General features: G+C 30.2%; 4 protein-coding genes across 8 annotated transcripts; 2 read left to right on the top strand and 2 right to left on the bottom strand.

Moving 5' to 3' along the window:
* The first annotated feature begins 45 nt into the window (after positions 1-45).
* Positions 46-4,484, top strand: Black (glutamate decarboxylase-like protein black). 2 transcript variants are annotated; one of them, XM_076780538.1, is made up of 5 exons: positions 46-410; positions 519-907; positions 979-1,318; positions 2,826-3,226; positions 3,427-4,484. In XM_076780538.1, exons 3-5 carry the CDS (start codon positions 1,022-1,024, stop codon positions 4,412-4,414), a joined length of 1,686 nt encoding a protein of 561 aa, XP_076636653.1. In that variant the 5' UTR covers positions 46-410; positions 519-907; positions 979-1,021; the 3' UTR covers positions 4,415-4,484. The 2 variants fall into 2 exon arrangements, with proteins under 2 accessions (XP_076636653.1, XP_076636652.1); XM_076780537.1 differs by having other exon boundaries at positions 519-1,318.
* Positions 4,485-4,900: 416 nt separating this feature from the next.
* Positions 4,901-6,193, bottom strand: LOC143349366 (uncharacterized). Its single transcript, XM_076780564.1, has 3 exons — positions 6,059-6,193; positions 5,402-5,589; positions 4,901-5,043 (listed from the first exon to the last, which is right to left on the bottom strand). Exons 1-3 carry the CDS (start codon positions 6,123-6,125, stop codon positions 4,912-4,914), a joined length of 387 nt encoding a protein of 128 aa, XP_076636679.1. The 5' UTR covers positions 6,126-6,193; the 3' UTR covers positions 4,901-4,911.
* Positions 6,194-8,380: 2,187 nt separating this feature from the next.
* LOC143349623 (uncharacterized) lies at positions 8,381-21,294 on the bottom strand. Of its 2 annotated transcripts, XM_076781023.1 has the most exons (5): positions 20,902-21,294; positions 20,708-20,789; positions 20,487-20,631; positions 8,817-8,948; positions 8,381-8,735 (listed from the first exon to the last, which is right to left on the bottom strand). In XM_076781023.1, exons 1-4 carry the CDS (start codon positions 21,155-21,157, stop codon positions 8,820-8,822), a joined length of 612 nt encoding a protein of 203 aa, XP_076637138.1. In that variant the 5' UTR covers positions 21,158-21,294; the 3' UTR covers positions 8,381-8,735; positions 8,817-8,819. The 2 variants fall into 2 exon arrangements, with proteins under 2 accessions (XP_076637138.1, XP_076637137.1); XM_076781022.1 differs by lacking the exons at positions 8,381-8,735; positions 8,817-8,948 and adding an exon at positions 19,995-20,190.
* Positions 9,028-19,997, top strand: LOC143349621 (uncharacterized). Of its 3 annotated transcripts, none has more exons than XM_076781013.1 (37): positions 9,028-9,801; positions 10,080-10,262; positions 10,347-10,543; positions 10,652-10,667; positions 11,038-11,117; positions 11,210-11,390; positions 11,458-11,580; positions 11,949-12,074; positions 12,161-12,211; positions 12,364-12,501; positions 12,575-12,670; positions 12,746-12,877; positions 12,955-13,065; positions 13,138-13,233; positions 13,314-13,448; positions 13,543-13,584; positions 13,696-13,779; positions 13,857-13,949; positions 14,088-14,246; positions 14,317-14,412; positions 14,564-14,632; positions 14,716-14,805; positions 14,967-15,113; positions 15,266-15,361; positions 15,692-15,754; positions 15,922-16,017; positions 16,636-16,719; positions 16,856-16,999; positions 17,123-17,170; positions 17,257-17,354; positions 17,440-17,929; positions 18,002-18,247; positions 18,343-18,423; positions 18,501-18,647; positions 18,776-19,023; positions 19,081-19,273; positions 19,658-19,997. In XM_076781013.1, the coding sequence occupies exons 1-37, from the start codon at positions 9,592-9,594 to the stop codon at positions 19,832-19,834; spliced, it is 4,866 nt and encodes a 1,621-aa protein (XP_076637128.1). In that variant the 5' UTR covers positions 9,028-9,591; the 3' UTR covers positions 19,835-19,997. The 3 variants fall into 3 exon arrangements, with proteins under 3 accessions (XP_076637128.1, XP_076637127.1, XP_076637130.1); XM_076781012.1 differs by having other exon boundaries at positions 18,325-18,423; XM_076781015.1 differs by lacking the exons at positions 16,636-16,719; positions 16,856-16,999 and having other exon boundaries at positions 9,029-9,801; positions 18,325-18,423.
* Positions 21,295-21,418: the final 124 nt, after the last annotated feature.

Below are 21,418 nucleotides of genomic sequence, written 5' to 3'. Positions count from 1 at the left end.
TTTATGTCGAAAAATCATTGATTTAGGAGATATTTAAATTTTAATATCTGTGGGTAGTGACATCACACAAATATAATATTATTAATATATTAAAATTAAAATGGCTCGTTTCGATACAAAAAACAAATTAATAATAGTGAAAATGGAAAATTTAATAATTGGTTTCGAGTGTCTATCGTCGAAAACTAATTTATATTTGTATTAGAATCCTAATTAACAGGTTGGCCGCGATGCCAGTTCCCCGTATTTGGGGATGTCCTCGATACTTGTTGAAATTATGGTGTGAAAAAACGGAAACAGCCAATAGTTGAATGATGTATTTGCTTTTTTACAGCATTCCCAATGACAGAAACGTCATGTAATATTTAAAAGCATCAAGGTCAGTGTTGGAGCTTAAAAGAAACTTAACTGTAAGTTTGAAATTTTATGAATAACGTTGTTAAAATTTGACGTTTCTTTACTTAATATTGTTAGAGAATCTTTAGAAATTATTCTTTAACAGTTGTATTGTTTTCCAGGATCTGTCAGAAAAAGCATATAATTACAGAAGATTGCACTCTCTGACTTACGTGAGCCGTACATGGACTATCGATGTATGATAGTAACTTTATTACACAAACGTAGTAAAGAAATTATGTAATTGATTGCGTTCGAAAGCATTCATTCACCTTGAATGGCGAGGCGTTACGATGTTCATAACGAATACGGTTAAACTAAACTTTATTTTATTTATCCAATTAGCTAATGAAATTCTGCACCACTGATATGCTAGCTTACTATTCTTTATTTCGAGCTGCCACAGCAATTTTCCAATTCACCAACCAAGGTTTGCCACGAATCAAGAGTCAAAAAACGAAGCTGGAAAGGAAAACTAGTCGCTCGCGTTTCTGTGTGAAACGCGTGGAAGGTAGAATTAGCACACAACGATTTTGTCCTTGATTTCTCGAGCATTTAAACGTATAAAGGAAACTGTACCAGAGCACCTCGGGAGCAGATCGAGGAAAACGTCGATACTTGAACCATGCCTGCGAACGAGGAAACTCTAGGCGATTCCTCGCAACAGACTGTGCCTCGAACGACAGAAAATTTCTTAGAGAAAGTCTCTGGGAATTCCGTAGCAGTTAATGAATTCCAGAAGAGTTCATCTCGCTCCAGCGAAGAAGAAAATGAAGTTGAACGTCTAGAGGATTATTCGGGTATCGTTGCCGAGGAAAATAGTGAAGAAGACGACTGGTACAAGAGTTTGCCCACGCGAAAACTGCATGAGAAGTTCATGAGGAGATTCGTCGATCTGCTCTTGGAAGAAGCAATTTTTGAGGTGAGATGAGATGTTTTAGACAGACAGTTGAGCCGTTTATTTCACTTTATGATCAACGCTTAAAGAGAAATAGTGTGAGTTCTGACAAATATAGTAGTTTTAATGGACCTTATTCAAGTTAGATAGAAAAATCGAGTTTAAAATTTGTTAATTACCGATAGAAAGACAAATAAACTTTGTCCGGGACAAAGATAGTTTAGATTACATCTGAATCAAATTAGAAAAATTCTGTTAAAAGTTTTTATTTGCTAATTACTGATAAAAACAATTAAACTTTGTTCTGTTAGAAAAATAATTTCATTGAATCTGATATAAACATCTTCTAGAATGTCTCAATAAGTTACAAAGTTTCAAAATTTACGCTTTTGCTTCTTTATTCTTAGTCATTCTTCAACTTGATATGCAAGGTAGTTACCGAACGAAGTAAAAAATAACAGGAGTACGGTGATAGTTAAATATGATAGCTTTGCGTACACTGTAGTCTCGCATCACATTCATTCTGAAAGTTTTTATCATTTTTCTTCTGCTCGTACAGTGAGTCACTCGTTTAAGTACTGCGCTATATAATCGTTACGATTTGAGAAACATAACGAAGCAATATGACGCAAAAACTCTTCCAAGACCAAACAAAAAATAGTAGAACTCTTTGACATGCTCTAATAACAATGGCAATGGGAATTTCTATCTTGATACGAATTCGATCCCTATTCCAATCCTTATTTTCTTATAACTAATGGAGTTAGTTGTCTATCTATTTCTTTTTTCTTCTTATGTTGATTAAAGTTTTCTTTTTTTCCTAAATAAATCAAAATACATGTACACATAAAAACACGATTAAATTGAATACTCGATAAAATAAATTCCATTCAATTACTCATTAGTTATCAAGGAAAATTTCATAAGATACACTTACAATATTACTTTGTAATGAAGTAGAGTAAAAACTATAATTCTGTATACGTTTTTGTGAAATGGAATGCATAAATTATCGCATACCAAAGCTAAGAATCAGCTTCTTTTTAGATTACAGCGAGTGCCACATAAGTTAACATTTCTACTTTTTTCTGTTTCTAAGCACTTGTAATACTGTAGCGTGAATTCCAGTTGTTTAGAAAATTATTTCGTGGCTTCTGTCTTGTGTGATTAATTTCTCCAGGCCTCTGTTAATATAATTCAATATTAAACACTGTCTTAACGTTTAACGAAGAGAATTGCAGCGAAATTATTACGAAAAGAATACATTGGTTTATTTACTTACTGTAACAGATCTGAAATATCTTGTGTCTTTTAAACCGTGACAGAATATGTCCAGAATATTATCTATTCTACTTTAATTATAACGTGTATCTTAGTAATTTGTTATTTTCTACTTTGATCACCCTTTGTCTAAATAATTATCGAAATTATGAAGCCTAAGTGACCTAGAAAAAGCTTGAAAACTTGTTTTTCCTAATTCACTGGCTTCGAAACGTTTATTATACATATAAATATTTTGCATAATTTGTAGGGAGTTTCGAGGAAGAATCGCGTGGTGGAGTGGATGGAGCCCAGCGAGCTTCGTTCAGCCATCGATCTAACTCTTTCAAACCAAGGAGTTTCTCACGAAGAATTACTTTTGCTTGCTCGTAACGTGATTAAGTACAGCGTGAAAACGGGCCATCCCCGATTCGTGAATCAGCTGTACTCCAGCGTGGATCCCTATGGACTCCTGGGACAATGGATGACTGATGCTTTGAATCCATCCGTGTATACCTACGAGGTCTCCCCGGTCTTTTCTCTGATGGAAGAAGAGCTTCTAAGAGAGATGAGGAAGATGGTCGGTTGGAAGGATGGCAGAGGCGATGGAATATTCTGTCCAGGTGGTTCTATAGCCAACGGATATGCTATAAATTTAGCGCGTCATTACAGGTAATGCACCGGATGGTTCAATAATATAATAACACGCTACGCTTCATTTAGGGCTGTATTGGAATTATTCGTTGACTTTATAAATATACCTAAAGAACGGAAAAAGTAAACAGTACAGTTTATCGATAATAGTTGTTAGACTTCCTTGAACAGTTGAAATCCGCGGTAAAATTCTACTTTTGAATCTTCATCTTACTCAGGTTTCCCCATCTGAAGTCTCTGGGTTTATCCAATTCTGGCAAGCTAATAATCTTCACATCCCAGGACGCCCATTATTCGATAAAAAAGCTCAGCGCGTTTCTTGGAATAGGCTCGGACAATGTCTATGATATAAAAACCGACAACCTAGGAAAAATGAGTGTCTCGGACCTAGAAATACAAATCAACAAGGCCATCGCCGACGGTGCAACACCCTTTATGGTCTCTGCTACGGCTGGGACGACAGTTCTAGGTGCCTATGATCCTCTTAGAGAAATAACAGCCGTCTGCAGAAAACATAATCTTTGGTTGCACGTGGATGCCGCTTGGGGCGGTGGAGTACTAGTCTCCAGGAAGCACAGACACCTTCTGGACGGCGTCGATTTGGCGGATTCTGTCACCTGGAACCCTCACAAGCTCCTTGCAGCTCCGCAGCAGTGCTCCACGTTGCTTTTGCGCCACCAGGGCCTCCTGGAAGCCGCCCATGGCTCCCACGCTAGCTACTTGTTCCAACCTGACAAATTCTACGATTCCAGTCAGGACTCTGGCGACAAACACGTCCAATGCGGCCGTAGAGCGGACGTGTTGAAATTCTGGTTCATGTGGAAGGCAAAGGGAACACTGGGACTTGAGAAACACATCGACCGCGTCTTCGAGTTGTCTCAGTATTTTAAAAATTTTGTAAAACACAGAAAAGGTTTTAAATTACTTTTAGAACCGGAATGCACAAACGTTTGTTTCTGGTACGTGCCTCCGTCGGCGAGACACTTGGGAACGGAAGAATTGGAGATAGTGATGCAGAAAATCGGACCTAAGGTCAAGGAACGAATGATGAAGGATGGGACCATGATGATTAGTTATCAACCGTTGAGAGAGATGCCTAACTTTTTTAGACTCGTTCTACAGAACTCTGCTCTTACAGAAAGGGATATGAGGTTCTTTGCGAAGGAGATTGAGAGGATCGCCGGGGATTTAGAGGAGATTCTGTGAAGAAGATTATATTAGGAATTACGTGTTACAAAGGTTTTGAAAATTCAATGGAAACCAATAAACCATGAGACAATATTCAACAATCTTTAATAACATTTTAAGTCGTTACAGAAATATTCTCACTTTAAAATTCTAAAATATATTATAGTGCATTAAAATGCACCGTAGTAATAATACGTATTATTTATAACAATATGTATTTGTAATAAGTGCAATAGTAATTAGAACTTATACATAGAAGATTTCGAAAAGTTAAAAAAAATGTTAAATGCACTGTTACATATTGTTAGAAACGTAGTTTACTATATTTTTTATTCTTACAACTCTCTCTCTCTCTCTTTCTCTGTCTGTCTGTCTGTCTGTCTGCCTATCTGTCTGTAATGTGTGTGTGTGTGTGTGTGTGTGTGTGTGTATAATTTGGTCAGGTTTGTTTTTAATTTGGAAACATTGCTCACATTGATGTTAATTATGAGTAATATTAATATTAATCGTACGTATCAGTCGAAGTAAACTCCACAATTGGAACAACGTCGTGTCTTTAACATCAGGCAGCAAAGTATTCCAATGGGGAAGAACATAATTGCGCACAAGAGTCCCAGACACGTATAATCGTCTTCCATTATACCCATCTATGGTTTTAAATTCTATTTTAGTTGCAAATATCGGTAATGGGAACGGGAAAATTAGATAATTATTAGAATAGCAGAAGATGCTCCGATGATTTTGACCATTTACTACAAATTAGTAACAACAAATTGAATATTGTAACAGATACTTGTTTAAAAAAAATTTGAATACAATGAACCATATATGTTTATATTATGTGTAAAGTAATTGGAGCATCCTCCCTTATTCTGAATAATTACCCAATACTTATTAGCATCGCAATGTATTACAAAATACTTTTATTGTTAAACAATTTGTTTATTCCATACTTTATATCAATGAATCTGAGTAATAGTTTGAGATGAGTGAAAGTATACTTACTCTGCAAGCAGGACAGACACCGACCAAGATGGTCTCTGGTATGGTAACTGTAGCAGATTGGGTGGAACCATAAGACGTTACATAGTTGGAGGTATTAGTTCCAGGAACACTGGGGTAATAACCAGGTGGCAAAATACCTCTTCCTTGCGTGGAACTGTATTCAGAAGGTGGTTTCGATGTAATGGTTGCTGTGTAAAGCATTAACATTGCATTAAGTACTTTATATTAACCACGATTTGTTAAATAGGAAGATTTGAAATTTCAATGTCCGAGTTTTTAGAGAACAAATCACCGACATATTAGGTTTGTAATACATCTGTGCTTGAATTTAATGAAATTAACTTTTTTTTTTTAGTTTATACTTTTCATTAACCAAACGAATCTAGTTAAGAATTAGAATAAAAATGTAATTTCGTAAAATGTTAAAAGAAAAACTCGGTTTGTTGCGCATGAGTTAAGAAATAAAAAAAAATTGAGGTAAGGTTTTTCTGCATTCTTTCATAGGTTATAATTTTCACTGGTCGAATGAATTCTGCTAATTCCATAAAATAACAATTGAAAAAGTCTACGATTATATTTAATTGTCGAATTCGATTGTTCAACTTGATATATCGATGATAGTGTTTTTAACAACTGAATGTGAATTTTATTGCTTACTTTCTGAAAAAACGTCGGAATAAAGTGGAGGCTTGTCAGTTCCTTGATTCAGTGGCTGATTCTCCATTGTCGATCGAATAAAATTCGCTTTATCGATAGTATATTTGCTAGATCGACAGTTTCCTTTGGGAATAAACGACGGAGAATCGTTATGTTCAACTTTGTTCGCGATGGCGGTACACCGTAAAGTGGTCAATTGTGTAGCAACAGAAAAGAATAATGAAATGTCATTCTGGCACTGGGTACATTATTTATTACGCCCCGAAGACGATAAAACAAATCTACCGTTCCTTCACAGACGAGCTATCATCCTAGACAGCAACTGTCTGCTTAATCCATACGCTTTTCGCATTTTTTAATTTTATAAGTTGATATTGTCAACTTTATAACCTGCTAACATATGTATATTCTATTTAATATATTTACAAAATTATAGTGCACATATGTATATTCGATGTGTTTCTGTATAATAGAATTTTAAAAGTGTAAGACATTTCTTATGTTTTTATTAATAAAAAATTAAAGTCATAATATATTTATTTTCTATACTTTTTATTTACATTCTCCTCCACCTTTCCCATTAATTCCTTAATTTTTTAAATTCTAAAGTATTATAATCATTTAAAATCATTATTTGAATCTAATTAAGTTCTTCTACCACTTCTCTATACATTATTTCCTATAATTAATTACTTATAAACGATTACTGGAAGCGATACTTGTTCAAATATTGCGCCAAAAGTGACAAAGTATAGTATCGCCATCTATCGGAATGTTAGAGGAAGTATCGGGAGTAACCTCCCCTCGCCCCCCAAGGTTTGGTGCACACGAATGGTATCGCCATCTAAGAACAGGTTTTGAACTAAAAATGTTACAGCTACCCCCACTCCTGCTACACCTGATACGCACTATGTACCCTTGATTATTCGTTAATAACTCCTTTTCTGGGGATAAAATATGAACTTATAGAATCGAAGAATGTAGTATGGACCCTTGGCAACATTCAAGGATACTTTTTCTACCCACGGCATGCGTTATTAAATAGTTATTAACAAATATCGGAAGTCGGAACATTTACTTTCCTCTACTTTTCCCATTAATTCCTTAATTTGTTTAATTCTAAAGTATTATAATCACTTAAAATCATTATTTGAATCTAATTAAGTTCTTCTACCACTTCTCTATACATTATTTCATATAATTAATTACTTATAAACGATTACTGGAAGCGATACTTGTTCAAATATTGCGCCAAAAGTAACAAAGTATAGTATCGCCATCTATCGGAATGTTAGAGGAAGTATCGGGAGTAACCTCCCCTCGCCCCCCAAGGTTTGGTGCACACGAATGGTATCGCCATCTAAGAACAGGTTTTGAACTAAAAATGTTACAGCTACCCCCACTCCTGCTACACCTGATACGCACTATGTACCTTAATTATTCGTTAATAACTCCTTTTATGGAAATAAAATATGACCTTTTAGAATCGAAGAATGTAGTATGGACCCTTGGCAACATTCAAGGATACTTTTTCTACCCATGGCATGCGTTATTAAATAGTTATTAATCAATATCGGGAAGTCGGCACACGTTTTCGAACTTTTTAACGCGACACCTTAGGGATCTATCGCTAATAACTAATTAATTAGAGCGAGGAGCGGTGCAAAATTGGTCCTTAAATGTTGCTAGAGATGTCCACTATGTTCTCTAATAGCCAAAATATGCGTGTCATTGTTGAAAAGTTGATAATTCATGGATTGAAGCAGGCGGTGATACAGCCGTAAATGTTCCGACTTCCGATATTTGTTAATAACTATTTAATAACGCATGCCATGGGTAGAAAAAGTATCCTTAAATGTTGTCAAGGGTCTCAGCTATATTCTTAAACTCTAAAAGTTCATATTTTATTCCCAGAAAAGAAGTTATTAGCGAATATGTAATCAAGGTACTGCATATCAGGAGTAGAAGGAGTGGGGGTAGCTGTACTTTGTTTAGTACAAAACCTGTTCTTAGATGGCGATACCATTTGTGTGCACCAAACCTTGGGGGGCGAGGGGAGGTTACTCCCGATACTTCCTCTAAGATTCCGATAGGTGGCGACACTTTGTCAATTTTTGAATAAATAAGTATCTCTTCCAGAAATTGTTTATAACTAATTAATTATATGAAATAATGTATAGAGAAATGGTAGAAGAACTTAATTAGATACGAATAATGATTTTAAGTGATTATAATACTTTAGAATTTAAAAAATTAAGGAATAAATGGGAAAGGTGGAGGAGAATGTAAATGAAAAGTATAGAAAATAAATGTATTGTGACTTTAATTTTTTATTAATAAAAACATAAGGAATGTCTTACACTTTTAAAATTCTATTATACAAAAACACACATCTCGCAATCTTGAAAACGCTTTTATAAATAAATTAAGTTATTGCGTAACATATTTTGAGCAATTCTACCTTCTAGTTTTATTCTGAAACATACATGCAATGTATATTTTGTAGTAATATCCATTTTAGCAACAAATATCAATTATAAATCGAATTTTCTCGGTTTTACAGGATTGTTCCTCAAGTATTTTAACATGTTATTTCTAAAATCAATGTTACATTCATTTAATACCAATGAATCATAATTTTTATCCTTCGCTCTATTTGATTCTCCGATAGACGTCCCTGAAAACATTAATTTCGTTAATGAATTTTCGGTAATTTAAAAATTTTACGTAGAAACTTGTTCGTTTGGCAAAAACATACAACTTAAATGTGGTGGTACATTATTGATATTTTCAATGTTATATCCGACTCCCATAGAGAAGATGTTATTTTGCTTCCATCGACTGATCTTTTCCCCGGATGTTCATTATCTCCTTGTAATTCATGAGCATTCTGCAACACCATAAATAATTAACAGTAAATATGAATTCACCAAAATGTAGGCATTACATCGTTAAATTTTCCCACCTCGCTACACAATGAGTGGAGGGAGTATGTATAGTCTCTCTGATAATATGTATTAGTATTATTATCATCTCCCTGACTAGGGGATACCTCACAAATTTGTTGAGAGGGAGAGGGAGTGTGAGTAAACAAAGAAACGCGACAAAAAAACGTAAACATAACTCGAATATTAACTACTTACGCTTTCCTTCTTAACAAATAATCAACTTTTACAGTTTAATAAAGCAAGAAAACCGACTAGGGTGATTGCTTAGAGTACCTGTATGTCATTCTGTGATTGTTTTGCATTTTGTTTAGGTCTGGGTTAGTAACCATCTAACCTAACAATTGGTTACCAAGGTATGACTGCATATGACATGATTTAGCGTTAATCATAGTCGGCAACGGGGTATGCATGGACTTTTACTTTACGGTATTAAAAACGTATTATTGGTTGCATTAATTAAATAACGAGTTAACGTGTTAGTATTTATTTAAAGATTGCGTTGACAGCGAATGTAAGGTGATTCTTTACGTTAATGAACTTTATGTAATTGATTCGTTTGTTTATCATCTCCCTAATTTACGTGTCATGAGCAAACTTGACTCGATGATCGAACCCTTTCAAAATATGTCTACGCTTGATGACGAAGATTGTAATTGTACTAATACTGACAAGAGTATCAGAAACCTTTGCGTTAAAACGGAAGGTTTAAAAATTATCGACGAGTTTCAAAAATTGTACGAGGATCGTATCGAAAACGTTGATCAAGAATTCGAAAGTGAAATTGATCAAGTCTGTGTAAGTTTTATCGAAGATTTCCTTTAAGATATAAAACTTTTTAAAACTTATGTATTCGCAATCGGAGAAAGCAAAGATCTTATTCCTAAACCTAACCTAATTGTAAACCTAACCCATGGTTTTGTCGTTGCTTCAACTGTATACCAAAATTGTTTTATTTACTCAGCTATTTTATTATTTGTCTCATTTAATAGTATACGGCTGATTTTCTATAATCTCTTGTATTATCTCCTCTTTTGATAGTGTGATTTCTTTAAATAACAAGTATTTTTTTAAAGATGAAATTGGAAATTTCAAGAGAATGGATCAGGAATTTAAAAGAGCAAAATATTATGTTGGTTCAAATAGTAGAAGATCTGGAGCAAGCTGCATTAAATAGAGTGAAATTATTAGAACAAAAATTAAAACAGTCGTCGATGATAGTATTTGATAATACAATAAACATGTATGACACAGAAAAGGTAAGATTTTTAAAGTTACTATAAAAAAATGATTAAAATAAAAATAGGTGCAAACGTAATATAATGAATAATCTATTATTATAGAATATAAATACGCTTTCAAATCGTATTAGCAATTTAGAAAAGGATAAAGAATATAAGCAACAAAAAATAGAATTTCTTCAAAGTGATATTAGAGGGTTACTAGAATTGATACGGCGTGCAGCACAAGAAAAGCATTGGAACTTAGAAGGGATAAAGTTCTTTGAAATTGGACCTAGCGATATACCTATTCCTGTAGAGTAAGTTTTTTTTATTATTTATATTAATCCTTGCATGGCGTATCATAGATAAGTCTGAACAAGTGTCCTTTAATGCGTCCAAGTAATTTTCTTTTTGTGCTTTTACAGTTGTAGCTGTGACCAGGTAAATATAAATTTAAATGCTGATAAAAGATTTAAACTTAGAATAAAAATTAGCCATGGCCTTTCAAATAAATCAGATTATCCATTAAATGGGAGTATTTTCGTAATGCATCCTCCTCATTTAAGACCACTTTAATTAAACCTACTCTTTCCTTGGATCTATATAATTGATGTATATTGTTTATTTTACATTTTGATTTTCTACACTTTGGTAAACTTTGTCAAAAATACATTTTATGCAAAATAAATGGAAGGTGTATGAAATAGTTATACAAACTATTGTTGTTTTTCTTATACTAGTTCTTATTAGATTTTTTATACTATTTGCAAATAGGGTTAATTTTAAATTATTTCTGCAATTCTGAAATTAGGAAGAGACAAATCAGAAATGTATACAGTCCTTAAAATTACAAATTGAACATTTTCATGAAAATGAAAAAAAAACAGCTGAGTAAGTATAAATAAAAGAAATTTTGAATATCTAGGACTCCTAGATATACTAAATTTCTTCTACTACTAATTGGGCTTTCACATATTTTTTAGACATCAAACGAAATCGGAAGATGAAGTAACTCAACCTAACAAGAAATTAGAAACTAAGGAAGATGCTACTGATAAATATTCTACTCAATTTCATAACTTTAGTGACAATCTCAAGAGATGTGCCAACTTTGAGAATCAAATTTCAAATTTGGTTGTAGCAAATGACCAACAAACTTTTGACGTAAGTTTCATTTACGATACTATTCAAAGGAATTAGATCTTTGTTCACTATGTATTTGTATTTCTAGAATCAAGTAATATCATACTTGACTAAAGTAAAATCATGGATGGAACAAGAGAAAGAGGATGTTCTTAAATTAAAGGAAGAGCTAGAGAAGACTTTAGAAAAATTATGCTCTGCTAAAGATCAAGTTGGTAACTTTAATATAATTTATGAAATAACTTATTGAATGTATTGGGTTTTTATTTAGAGTGATTCTAGGAACTGAGACAAGTTATAGGCTTTTTCTAAATAAATATAAGCATATTGATACATTCTTTCGATTGTAATAAAATATAGAGAAATATAAATTTTATATTAGCGTGTATCCTATGATAGAGCAATATTCATCAATATTTTATTTAACTGATTGTAAAAATGCTGTGAGATAGTATTATTTTTAGGTTGAATCGGTAATTCGTTCGGAAAATTGGATAATTTGAATTTGTTCTTTTGAGAAACATTACCGAGTGTTACATTTTTGCTAAATAATGATATTTGTAATTTTTAATTGTACAGGAATGTCACAAAGTTAAGAATGAATTCAATAGGAACAATCTTTCTGAACTGACTAAAAGTATTGACTATATAAACACAATGTGTTCAAAAAAAGAGACGTCGATCGCAAGTATTAATTCTATTATAGTACGTTTAGCTTTCTAAATATTTTCTGTAAAAACTAATTGTACGTTCAAATATTATGTAACAAATTTTACTTTATTTTACTTTAGCTAAAATTGGAAAACAATAATTCACTTTACACAGAAAGTGTAAATTTATCGGTAAGTATTATTTTATGAAATTTAAACACAAATTGTGTATCTGTATTATTTATTTTTTAGCAAATCATACAAGTATTAAATAATTAACTTCTTTTCTGTAAATCATATAATGTGTAAGTAATATTGATATATAAAGAAAATTTTTGTTTTAGTTAGATACAGATGTTAATCAACAATTTAAATTAATGGATTTATTTAGAACATACGCTATTGAAGCCCAGGTCACTACAGAAGACATCAAAGAAGAAATTGATATTGTAGTTTCTACTTTCAAGTCTAGACATCAAAAAGTAAGTTTCTATCGGAAGATATTGTCAAATATTTATCTTTAACTTTTGTATTAATAATATAAAATGTTCGCAGTATACTGATTTAAATAAAGAGATCGTAAATGTACAAAATCAACTAATAAGAAGTCGGGAAAAAATAATCGAAACAATTGATAGATTGCAATTACAAGTAAGATTTATTAACTTCTATCGCGTTGATATCATTACTATAATATCGTTAAATTCAATTTTGTGTTGAATATAGGAAGACGAAAGAATAATGCATAATGAAAGAATTAGTTCCGGAAACATAAAGTTAAAGGATATTAAAAATGAAATAAATCATGCTCAGTCCCATTTATTAGGTCACATTACAGGAATGCAAACTAATATAAAGGTGAAATTTTATTTGATCAATTTTATTACCAGTGTTATTATAATTTCATAACTGTTTTACGCATATTTAAATTTTAGGAAAATATTGGATCCAATTATAAAGAAATGTGTATGTGCAATGAGTTGTTGCATTCAGTCATTGAGGAAATAGAACAAACATCAAACAGTCTACAAGTATTTCAAGCTCAAGTAAATTTATTTTTTAATTATATATTGGAAATTGAGAATGAATGAGAATGAATAATATTAACACTTTTTAAGGGATGTTGCATCGCGTCAGATACGAAAGAACTAAAGAATCAGTTTTGCGAAATGGACTTATTTATACAAAAATTACAGCAAAAAATGGACGAAGCGGTAAGTACACCTATATTATTAAAAGTGCAACAAAATATTATTTATTGGTGTTAGAATTAAAAACACTTCATTGTTTGTAGCTATTAACGCATGACATGGTGGAAACAACACTGTCCCAAAAGGAGCAAAAGTTAAGGAAACTAGAAAGCAAAGTTGATGCAATTCACTCAAAAATACAACATATATTGGAAAAATTCATTTCCTCAAAGAATCAGGTAATTATCTGTTATTTTTGTTAAATTAAATATATATTGTGATAGAATAATGTTTTCATTGACATTAATTAACTTTATAACCAACGTTTAACAGGTATGTGACAATAATGTCGCAGAACCTCAACTATATACACAGGTATACATATATTGATTAACTATATTGTTTTCTATAGTTTCTGAATTTATTCAAATAAACATGCGCGTATGTACATCTATCTAATTTGTATTGTTCTTTTTTTTATCTTAGACTTTAAATGAAATACTGCAAATCAAACAAGATTTATACAGATTAAGAAAGGAACATGATGAATTAAAATACAAACTATCGCAAGTGAGAAAATTATTACGAATAATTTTTATTGTATGTTAAATATATATATTCGTTTATGTATAATAAATTTTTTATAGAAATCACTTTATATAGAATGCAACGAGAACACATGTTTATGGAAATGCAGAATGACCGATTTACAAGATCAAGTTAAAATATTACAACACGAGGTATATAATAATAATAATGTAATTTACTTTACAACATTAAGATTACGTTTTCCATAAACATCCATAATGTTTACTATAATTTTTGTATTCAAAAATAAGGAAACATTTATTGTTAAACAGTTCTTTTACATTTTCTAGGCAAAGTGCAATCAAGAAATAAACGATTTTCTGAAGCAGAACGTTAAATCGATAGAAGGGGAACTTAAAATTGTACAAGCAAAAGCACAGAACTATAAGCGATTGCATTCCGAAGATAATATAGAATTACAAAAAAAGATAATACAGTTAGAAAATACTGTAAATATTAATTAAACTTAAAATTATATTACATTATATATTAGATAATTAATATATATTTAAATTTCAGCTCAAATTGCAAGAGGAAATTGAATGTGATCTTCAACAACAACTAAACGATAGCAAATTAGAATTGAAGAAGTCTAAGGAAGTATTGAATTCTTTTGTAAGTTTAATTTACTATAAACGTTATTTTATTTGTATTCTTATTGTTTTTAAATTTAATAAGGATAAACCTATTTAGTAGTATACCCTAATAAATTTATTAAATTTCCATAAATTAATAAGATAAATGCTCTAATTTGTTTAACATAAAGCATGCTGAACATAGTATCGAGGAAACACTACTGTACTGTGAATGTAATCAATTTCGACACGATACAATGGTAAATGTTTATAAATTTCTACACGTAAAATATATGTATATGTGCAAGTAAACGCGGTATGGTAAACTGATTTGTATTCTCAGATCATACCTCAGCTATTGAAAACATTACAAGATACTATGAGATCGACAAAAACTGGCCTTCAAGAGTTGAAAATTGAATTTACAAATTTGGTTCGTATTAATTTGTAAGTTTTGTAGTAATTGCAATTTCCTTATTAATATTTCGTTTCATTTTCTATAGTTTCGTATTACGTTTATGGTGAAAATATAAATGCTTGTGAAAAGAAGAAGAATTGAAATTTTAAATTGTTTAAAAATAAATACATTTACAGATTGGTGAAGATCAGACTAATTCATGCTGCTCTGCAAAATCGATAATGAATTTAATGGACAAATTACAAAAATACGAAGATGAATTAGAGAATTCTTTCCAAGAAATTGAAAAACTTAAAGATGCTTTATGTAAAAAGGATAAACTTGTAAGTGTAATTCATTTATAACTAAATAAGCAAATTATAAATAAATTAATATTACAATTTATTTGTAAAAATATATTTTTTTTTCACGCAATTCCTGTTCCAAGGTGACATTTTGAAAAAAAATTAATGATTATGTGTATTTGTATGTGCAGTTGAAAGATATGGATCAGATTATTAAAATTCAAAAGGATTCTCTTGAGATGACACAAGCTGAGTTAAAGGAGCTTCATCAAAATTTACAAAAGAAGGTATGTTAAAAGTCATTTATTATGTATTATTCGAAGCTAGTATTATTAATAGTAGTGCATTTTATATACTAAAGTTAAATAGATAATTTGTATAAATCTTTTAACTTTTGCAAGAATTTGTTATACTTGTTGTAAGTCGAAAATATGCCGTTTCATGTTATTTTATATATTATAAGCATGTGTAGAATTTTGATGTTTATACATATTGTTTAATCAAGACATTGTGAATCTAAAAAGCAAGAATTTTTAAATATTAACAAGATATACTAAAGGTATGTGCATTATAAATATTGAAATCTTAACAAGAAAATGTAAAATATACATTTCTAGATCGATAATCAGGATCAAATAATCTCTCACTATGAGAAAGAAAAACAAGAACTATTAAAACAGGTTTGTATTAACTTGATTAATTTCATTGAATACCATAGATGAAATATTACATTTAATTTATATTTTTTGTTAAAATACAACTTTACTCGATTTAATATTCGATATAAATTTAAGGATATATCGACCTATTTTTCCATTAATGAATCAAAAGATTTCTCCTTTTTTAGAACGAGCTTCAAACTCAAACTATTTGGCACTTACAGAACACCGTTGTAAAAGTTAAAAGACGAGTAGATCAAATGGGATATAGAAATATGAGCGACGTGAGTGATCAGTGGTCTACAATTTCATCTTCCACATACAGTCATGGAAATGTGCATGATGTTTAAACTGTAATTTGTAATAATGTGTGCAAATAATGTTTGAACCAATCTGCATAGAAAAACATACATTCACTGTAATATTTTCAAAAAGCAATATAATAACTTTCAGTACAATTTTAATAATCAGTATTAATTTTCACCTTTTATAATCCAAAACTTAACACAAGCGTTCAATTTTTTAATTTTCTATTCTTTTATTTTACCAATATTGGACATATACAGTGAAAATTGTTTGATTTACTACGGGTTTTTCACACAGCATTCAAGATTAACAATGTTTTGACGACGAACAAAGGGCATCAAATTGATCTAGCAAGAATAATCTAATTGTTACTCTGGGCATAAAAATATTTAAGCACGGCCTTATTGTGTATACTAATGGCTTTTTTACTAACACTTTCCCCTGTAATTCAAAGTATAGAGTGTATTTTTAACTAATAAAGTTTACAATAAACAATATAGAAAAGTAAAATTTTTATTTGAAACATTAATTTGGAAATATGTATTCATTTTCAAGAGTTATGTCAGAAAAACAATCGAGTGGGTTATTATTTACAGCTTGAAGAAAAATGTAAAACTATTCGTTTATTGACAGTGTGTGTGGAAGAAACTCAAAGTCAGTACAATGAATGTTTTGCGGAGGTATGTTAGATATATTTCTCTTCATAATCAGTGTTAATGCTAATACTCTTAAAATATGAATTTTTTATTAAAAATATTTAATCTATACTTATTCGATTACTAAGAAAAATCTTTGTTTTTTTTTTTTTATACAAAGGCTGTTAAACAAAACAAATTATTGGATCTACAGCGAGACATGATTTGTCATCTTCAGCAAAGGATTTGTTATTTGGAATATGCTAATTGTTTAACTATTACTTCTATCCCCGATACGCATTATTCTATTCTAAAGACAATTCAGGTAGAGAAACCTGGAATAAAAGCTATGCAATCTTCGTTGTAGCTATTAAAATAAATTCATATTAATGTTAACATATTTTAAGTATTAGAAATAATATTCACTAATTGTTGTAAATATTTTTAGGAGCAATTAGAAGCGCATGTAAACGATATCCAAACTTTGAAGTACAAGGTATGATAAAATAAAATAAAAAATAAGTAAATCGAAATTTTTAGCAACCTGTTTCATTAAACGAATGTTAATTTTATTTTGTGTAGATAGATACCCTAGTGCAGTTAAAATGCTCCTCGGAAAATGAATACTTAAACATGAAGAAGTTGTGGCAAGAAACAGAAGAAAAATTACAAGAACTAAAGTAATATATCTTAATATATGTATATGTATTTCGAACAAGACAATTCTACAACTTTGAAACATAATTTTTTAAATAATTTGTTTAGGAAATCAGTATCAAAACCAGAGCAGAAAAAGATTTACCAAGACAAAATGTGCCAGTGTAAAATAGAAGCCAGAGATAAAGTTTGTATCACCCAAGATACACTTAACTTTAATGAGTTAATATGTAATACTAAAGAACAAATTAAAATCTTGCCATATGGATCCGAGTTACAGTCAGAAATAGACATTTTAACCAGAGAGAACGAAGATATGAAAAAACAATTACAAAAATGTAAATTAGATTTTGATATCATTGATAAAGAACTGAAAATAGAAAGAGAAAGCGATACTTATACTCAGCAGATTTCGTTTGAATTTCAAAAAATAAGAGACACAGAGTGTCGTTTACGTTATGAAAATGAACAGCTCAGATCTGATATAAAGAAGCAAGCAAAGAAGACGGAAAATTTATTAGAAAAGTTGCAACTCGTTAAAGAAAATGATGTAAAATTTGAGAAATTGTTTAAAAAATTAGAAGATAAACAGATGCAGGTATATATGAATAAATATATTCATAATATAATAAATAACAAAATATTGATAGTTTAATTTCAATTTTCCTAGATTAATACGTTATGCAATCAAATTACGAATAATGAAATTGTTATGAAAAAGCAATTTGACACCATTGAAGAACTTGAGAAAAAATTAAGTATGAAGGACAAAGAAGTCAAAGAGTATTTATCCGAGTTAAACGGCGCCGAAGAAGAGATGTCAGCATTGCACGATCGAATACAGTCTCTAAAAAGTATGCTAACAAGAAAATCAAACATCATGTCTAAATTAGAAGCAGATTATGAAATACTAAAAGTATGTAAATATCTATTATCAAGCAAATAATTTCCTTTCATTTTAACACTTACTATCATGAATAGATATTTCTTAAGAATTTTTTGTTATTACAGAATGACAATTGTATTCTAAGAGCAGAGAACAATGCTTTTGAAAATAAAACAACAGAAGATGTTTGCCAATTGAAAAATATAGTGTGTATACCTGAGTAAACATAAATGTTACAAATAGTTTTAAAATAGTACAAACGTTATTTTTGTTATATTTTCAGATTGAGAGAGAACAAGAGAAAACCAAGAAATTAGAAGAGTCAAAATGTTATTTAGTTCAACAGCTTCAAAAATGCATGGAACAAAATTGTATTCTTATTAAAGAAAAAGCTATGGTAGAAGAAAATAATAGTAAAATCATTTTAGAGGTTAAATGCTATTTTATTATTAAAAAAAAAGAAAAAAGAAAAAAAAAAAAAGAATTTTAATCGTAATATAAAAATAAATTGTGTTCATTATATAAATGAAAATTCTTTAACATTTGAATTTATTTTAGCTACAAGAGACACATAAATCTATGTTGGAATTAAAAAAGAAATGCCACTTAAAAAATAAGTCTTTGGCCTGCATGTTAGCGGAATTAACGGAAACAGCCACGAGCAGATCAGAACTTTGTAATCAATCGCAATACGTTATTTCCTGTATTCGTATTTGGATGGAAGAGCAACGAGAATATTTAAATAATCTTAGTTTGAAATTGAAATCTTATCAACAACAACTATTACAACTTGGATTTAAGAAAAAGTAAGTGTTCTCTCTCTCTCTCTCTCTCTCTCATTATAATCTCAAATTATTTTTCAGGGCTCTTTTACACGAAACGAAACGATTCAAACGTATTAATCATTTACTGACTCAAAGACTAAAAAGAATGCACAAATATGGTGGAAAAGGTGTTAAAAATAATTGCATAAGATGCCATGTGGTATCATCGATTGTAGCACAAAATGCAGGCTTGATAATTCCTACAAACTCGAAATATTCGCTTTTTGAAAAAGTTAGTACATTTTTATACATTTGTTATATGTATAATAAAGTATTATTCCCAGTATTATTACCGGGGAAAAGATGTTTTACACGTAATAATTTTAGCATTTATTTGTTAAAAATATGCTTCTTTTTTTAGTTTATTTTACTAATAAGAAAAGTATTAAGAATGAGTGTAATTCTACTTTTCAAGCTAACATTGTTTTACAATTAAAATTATTTACAACACATTCTTTCATAAAATTTTACTTATAAACGAAGAAATAATATGTCACTATTCAGAAATATTCTGTAAGATATAAATTTATTATAGACATTTGATATATTATCATGGAGAGCCATTTCCTATTTCTCATTTTACCATGATGAATTTTTAATACTTTTTTTATATTAGGAATTACGCGTTTCGACACGTGGTAACGCTTGGTGGTTTCCAAAAATGAAGTACTTGATAAACGAACTGCGGAAAAAGAATCTAGAATGCAATGAAAATTTTTGTAATGGAGAGAATACCGGAAGAACATTAGAAGAAAGTCACGATTGTGGTTATCAGTCATCTACTAGCAAATGAACATTCTAGAGTGTTTTGACCGATAAAATTGAAACAATGAATTTCATGACTCTACTATATTAGACTTTTTTTATCGCATTATTCTACGTTACAGAATTTTCTTATTGTACTTATTAATGTTACTGTTTGGTCTTACAGAATAAATGTACGTAGAATAGGTTTATTTACTTTTGGAAATACTTTTATCAATTTTTCCGAGTTAAATTTGCCTGATCCTGTAGATTTATAATTAAATGATAATTTGCATGGCACAAAATTCGTAATAATATAAGATTCTGCATGCATATTTCATGGAATGCTTCGAGCAGAAGACTACTTTCACTCATGGTAAATACTTCTAGTTTCTTTGGAGAATTCTAAAATTGTATATTCACATTTCTTAGTAAAATCTTAATGGTTCAATATTAATACTCTTCTAAGAATAAATACTTAATTTTCGACAAATTTATTATTTTAATCATAAAAAAAATCATTAAACAATGTTTTCTCACAGATAATAATATCATAATTAGAAGATATAGAGGGTGGTATTTTAAAAAGATGGGACAACCCACACCTGACAACAATTTTGTTCCTTAGTTAATCACTGTTTTTTAAAAAAGCTTTAATTTAATACTTGTTATAATATTGAAAAGGTATGAAAAATACGAACCAATACGACGTACAGCAACATACTTTGATGAAAAAACTCATAAATTTCTTTAGCTGTCCACCATGGGTTCAAAAGGAAAAATAAATGCGTCAAGTATACGATTCCTAAAATTGCGGAAATGCCTTTTGCACTGAACGAACGAAACCTAAAATATAATTAATATGTTTATAATTACGAAATTGAAAAGTAAAACTTATTTTTTAAATATTTATACATCATACCTGACGAACTTGAAAAATTCCCACAACTTTTTTAAAAGAATATCGTTGCGTTTCTTGTTAAATTCCCTCGTGAATTTATTTTCTGTAAATAAGTGTTTTATACAGCTTAACAAGTTGTTAACATTCTTAAATTTTGTTATGTACGAAATAGAGAAGGTGTAATCTGTCAAATATTGCCAAATATAGATGTATACCTGGAGTTTGTGATACAACATATTGCGATCCATTGTAGACAAGGTTTGTTGGATAAATCCACGAGTTACATAAATCATCGTAATTTACATTTTTTCCGATTTGAATTTCTAAAAAAGTTTTCTGAGAAATTATTCTTCGAATATCGGGCTCTATGTGCTCCCATTGGTTGAACAATTTAATGTCAAGTATCGTTTTAAAACGATTTTTAGCCTTGGCTATATTCTTCTTATCCTTCATATTAAATTTATCCGACATTATAGAAAATAATATTATAATGTAAAGGAAATAAGTACGATTTAAAGAATTTTTAAGATTTTCTGTTTCGATAGACTACGTATGTGGAAAAACAAAACGAACATTGACTGAACATTGAAATTCACGGATCGATAATATCGAACACACGTGTTCGTTTAAAAAAGATTGATTTTTGGCAAAAGTGAAATATTGCATGAAACCTAGAAAGCTTTAGTTTGGTTGAAAAGATAGGGAAGACTTTCCTAAATCGTTTTACATAAG

This window comes from Colletes latitarsis, chromosome 13, assembly GCF_051014445.1.
Source record: "Colletes latitarsis isolate SP2378_abdomen chromosome 13, iyColLati1, whole genome shotgun sequence".
NCBI classification, from domain to species: Eukaryota; Metazoa; Arthropoda; class Insecta; order Hymenoptera; family Colletidae; genus Colletes; species Colletes latitarsis.
This window is presented reverse-complemented; position numbering and strand designations above follow the sequence as displayed.

Excerpts from the sequence above, each read along its gene's own strand:
- Black (XM_076780538.1), top strand. The coding sequence starts at position 1,022 with ATGCCTGCGAACGAGGAAACTCTAGGCGATTCCTCGCAACAGACTGTG. Across the intron at positions 1,319-2,825 it reads TGGAAGAAGCAATTTTTGAG|GGAGTTTCGAGGAAGAATCG; the intron begins GTGAGATGAGAT and ends CATAATTTGTAG. Across the intron at positions 3,227-3,426 it reads AATTTAGCGCGTCATTACAG|GTTTCCCCATCTGAAGTCTC; the intron begins GTAATGCACCGG and ends CATCTTACTCAG.
- LOC143349366 (XM_076780564.1), bottom strand. The coding sequence starts at position 6,125 with ATGGAGAATCAGCCACTGAATCAAGGAACTGACAAGCCTCCACTTTAT. Across the intron at positions 5,590-6,058 it reads TTCCGACGTTTTTTCAGAAA|CAACCATTACATCGAAACCA; the intron begins GTAAGCAATAAA and ends TGCTTTACACAG. Across the intron at positions 5,044-5,401 it reads GTGTCTGTCCTGCTTGCAGA|ATGGGTATAATGGAAGACGA; the intron begins GTAAGTATACTT and ends TTAAAACCATAG.
- LOC143349621 (XM_076781012.1), top strand. The coding sequence starts at position 9,592 with ATGAGCAAACTTGACTCGATGATCGAACCCTTTCAAAATATGTCTACG. Across the intron at positions 13,234-13,313 it reads AGCAAAAAATGGACGAAGCG|CTATTAACGCATGACATGGT; the intron begins GTAAGTACACCT and ends CATTGTTTGTAG. Across the intron at positions 18,648-18,775 it reads ATAGTAAAATCATTTTAGAG|CTACAAGAGACACATAAATC; the intron begins GTTAAATGCTAT and ends AATTTATTTTAG.
- LOC143349623 (XM_076781022.1), bottom strand. The coding sequence starts at position 21,157 with ATGTCGGATAAATTTAATATGAAGGATAAGAAGAATATAGCCAAGGCT. Across the intron at positions 20,790-20,901 it reads TGTTGTATCACAAACTCCAG|AAAATAAATTCACGAGGGAA; the intron begins GTATACATCTAT and ends ACTTATTTACAG. Across the intron at positions 20,632-20,707 it reads GAATTTTTCAAGTTCGTCAG|GTTTCGTTCGTTCAGTGCAA; the intron begins GTATGATGTATA and ends ATTATATTTTAG.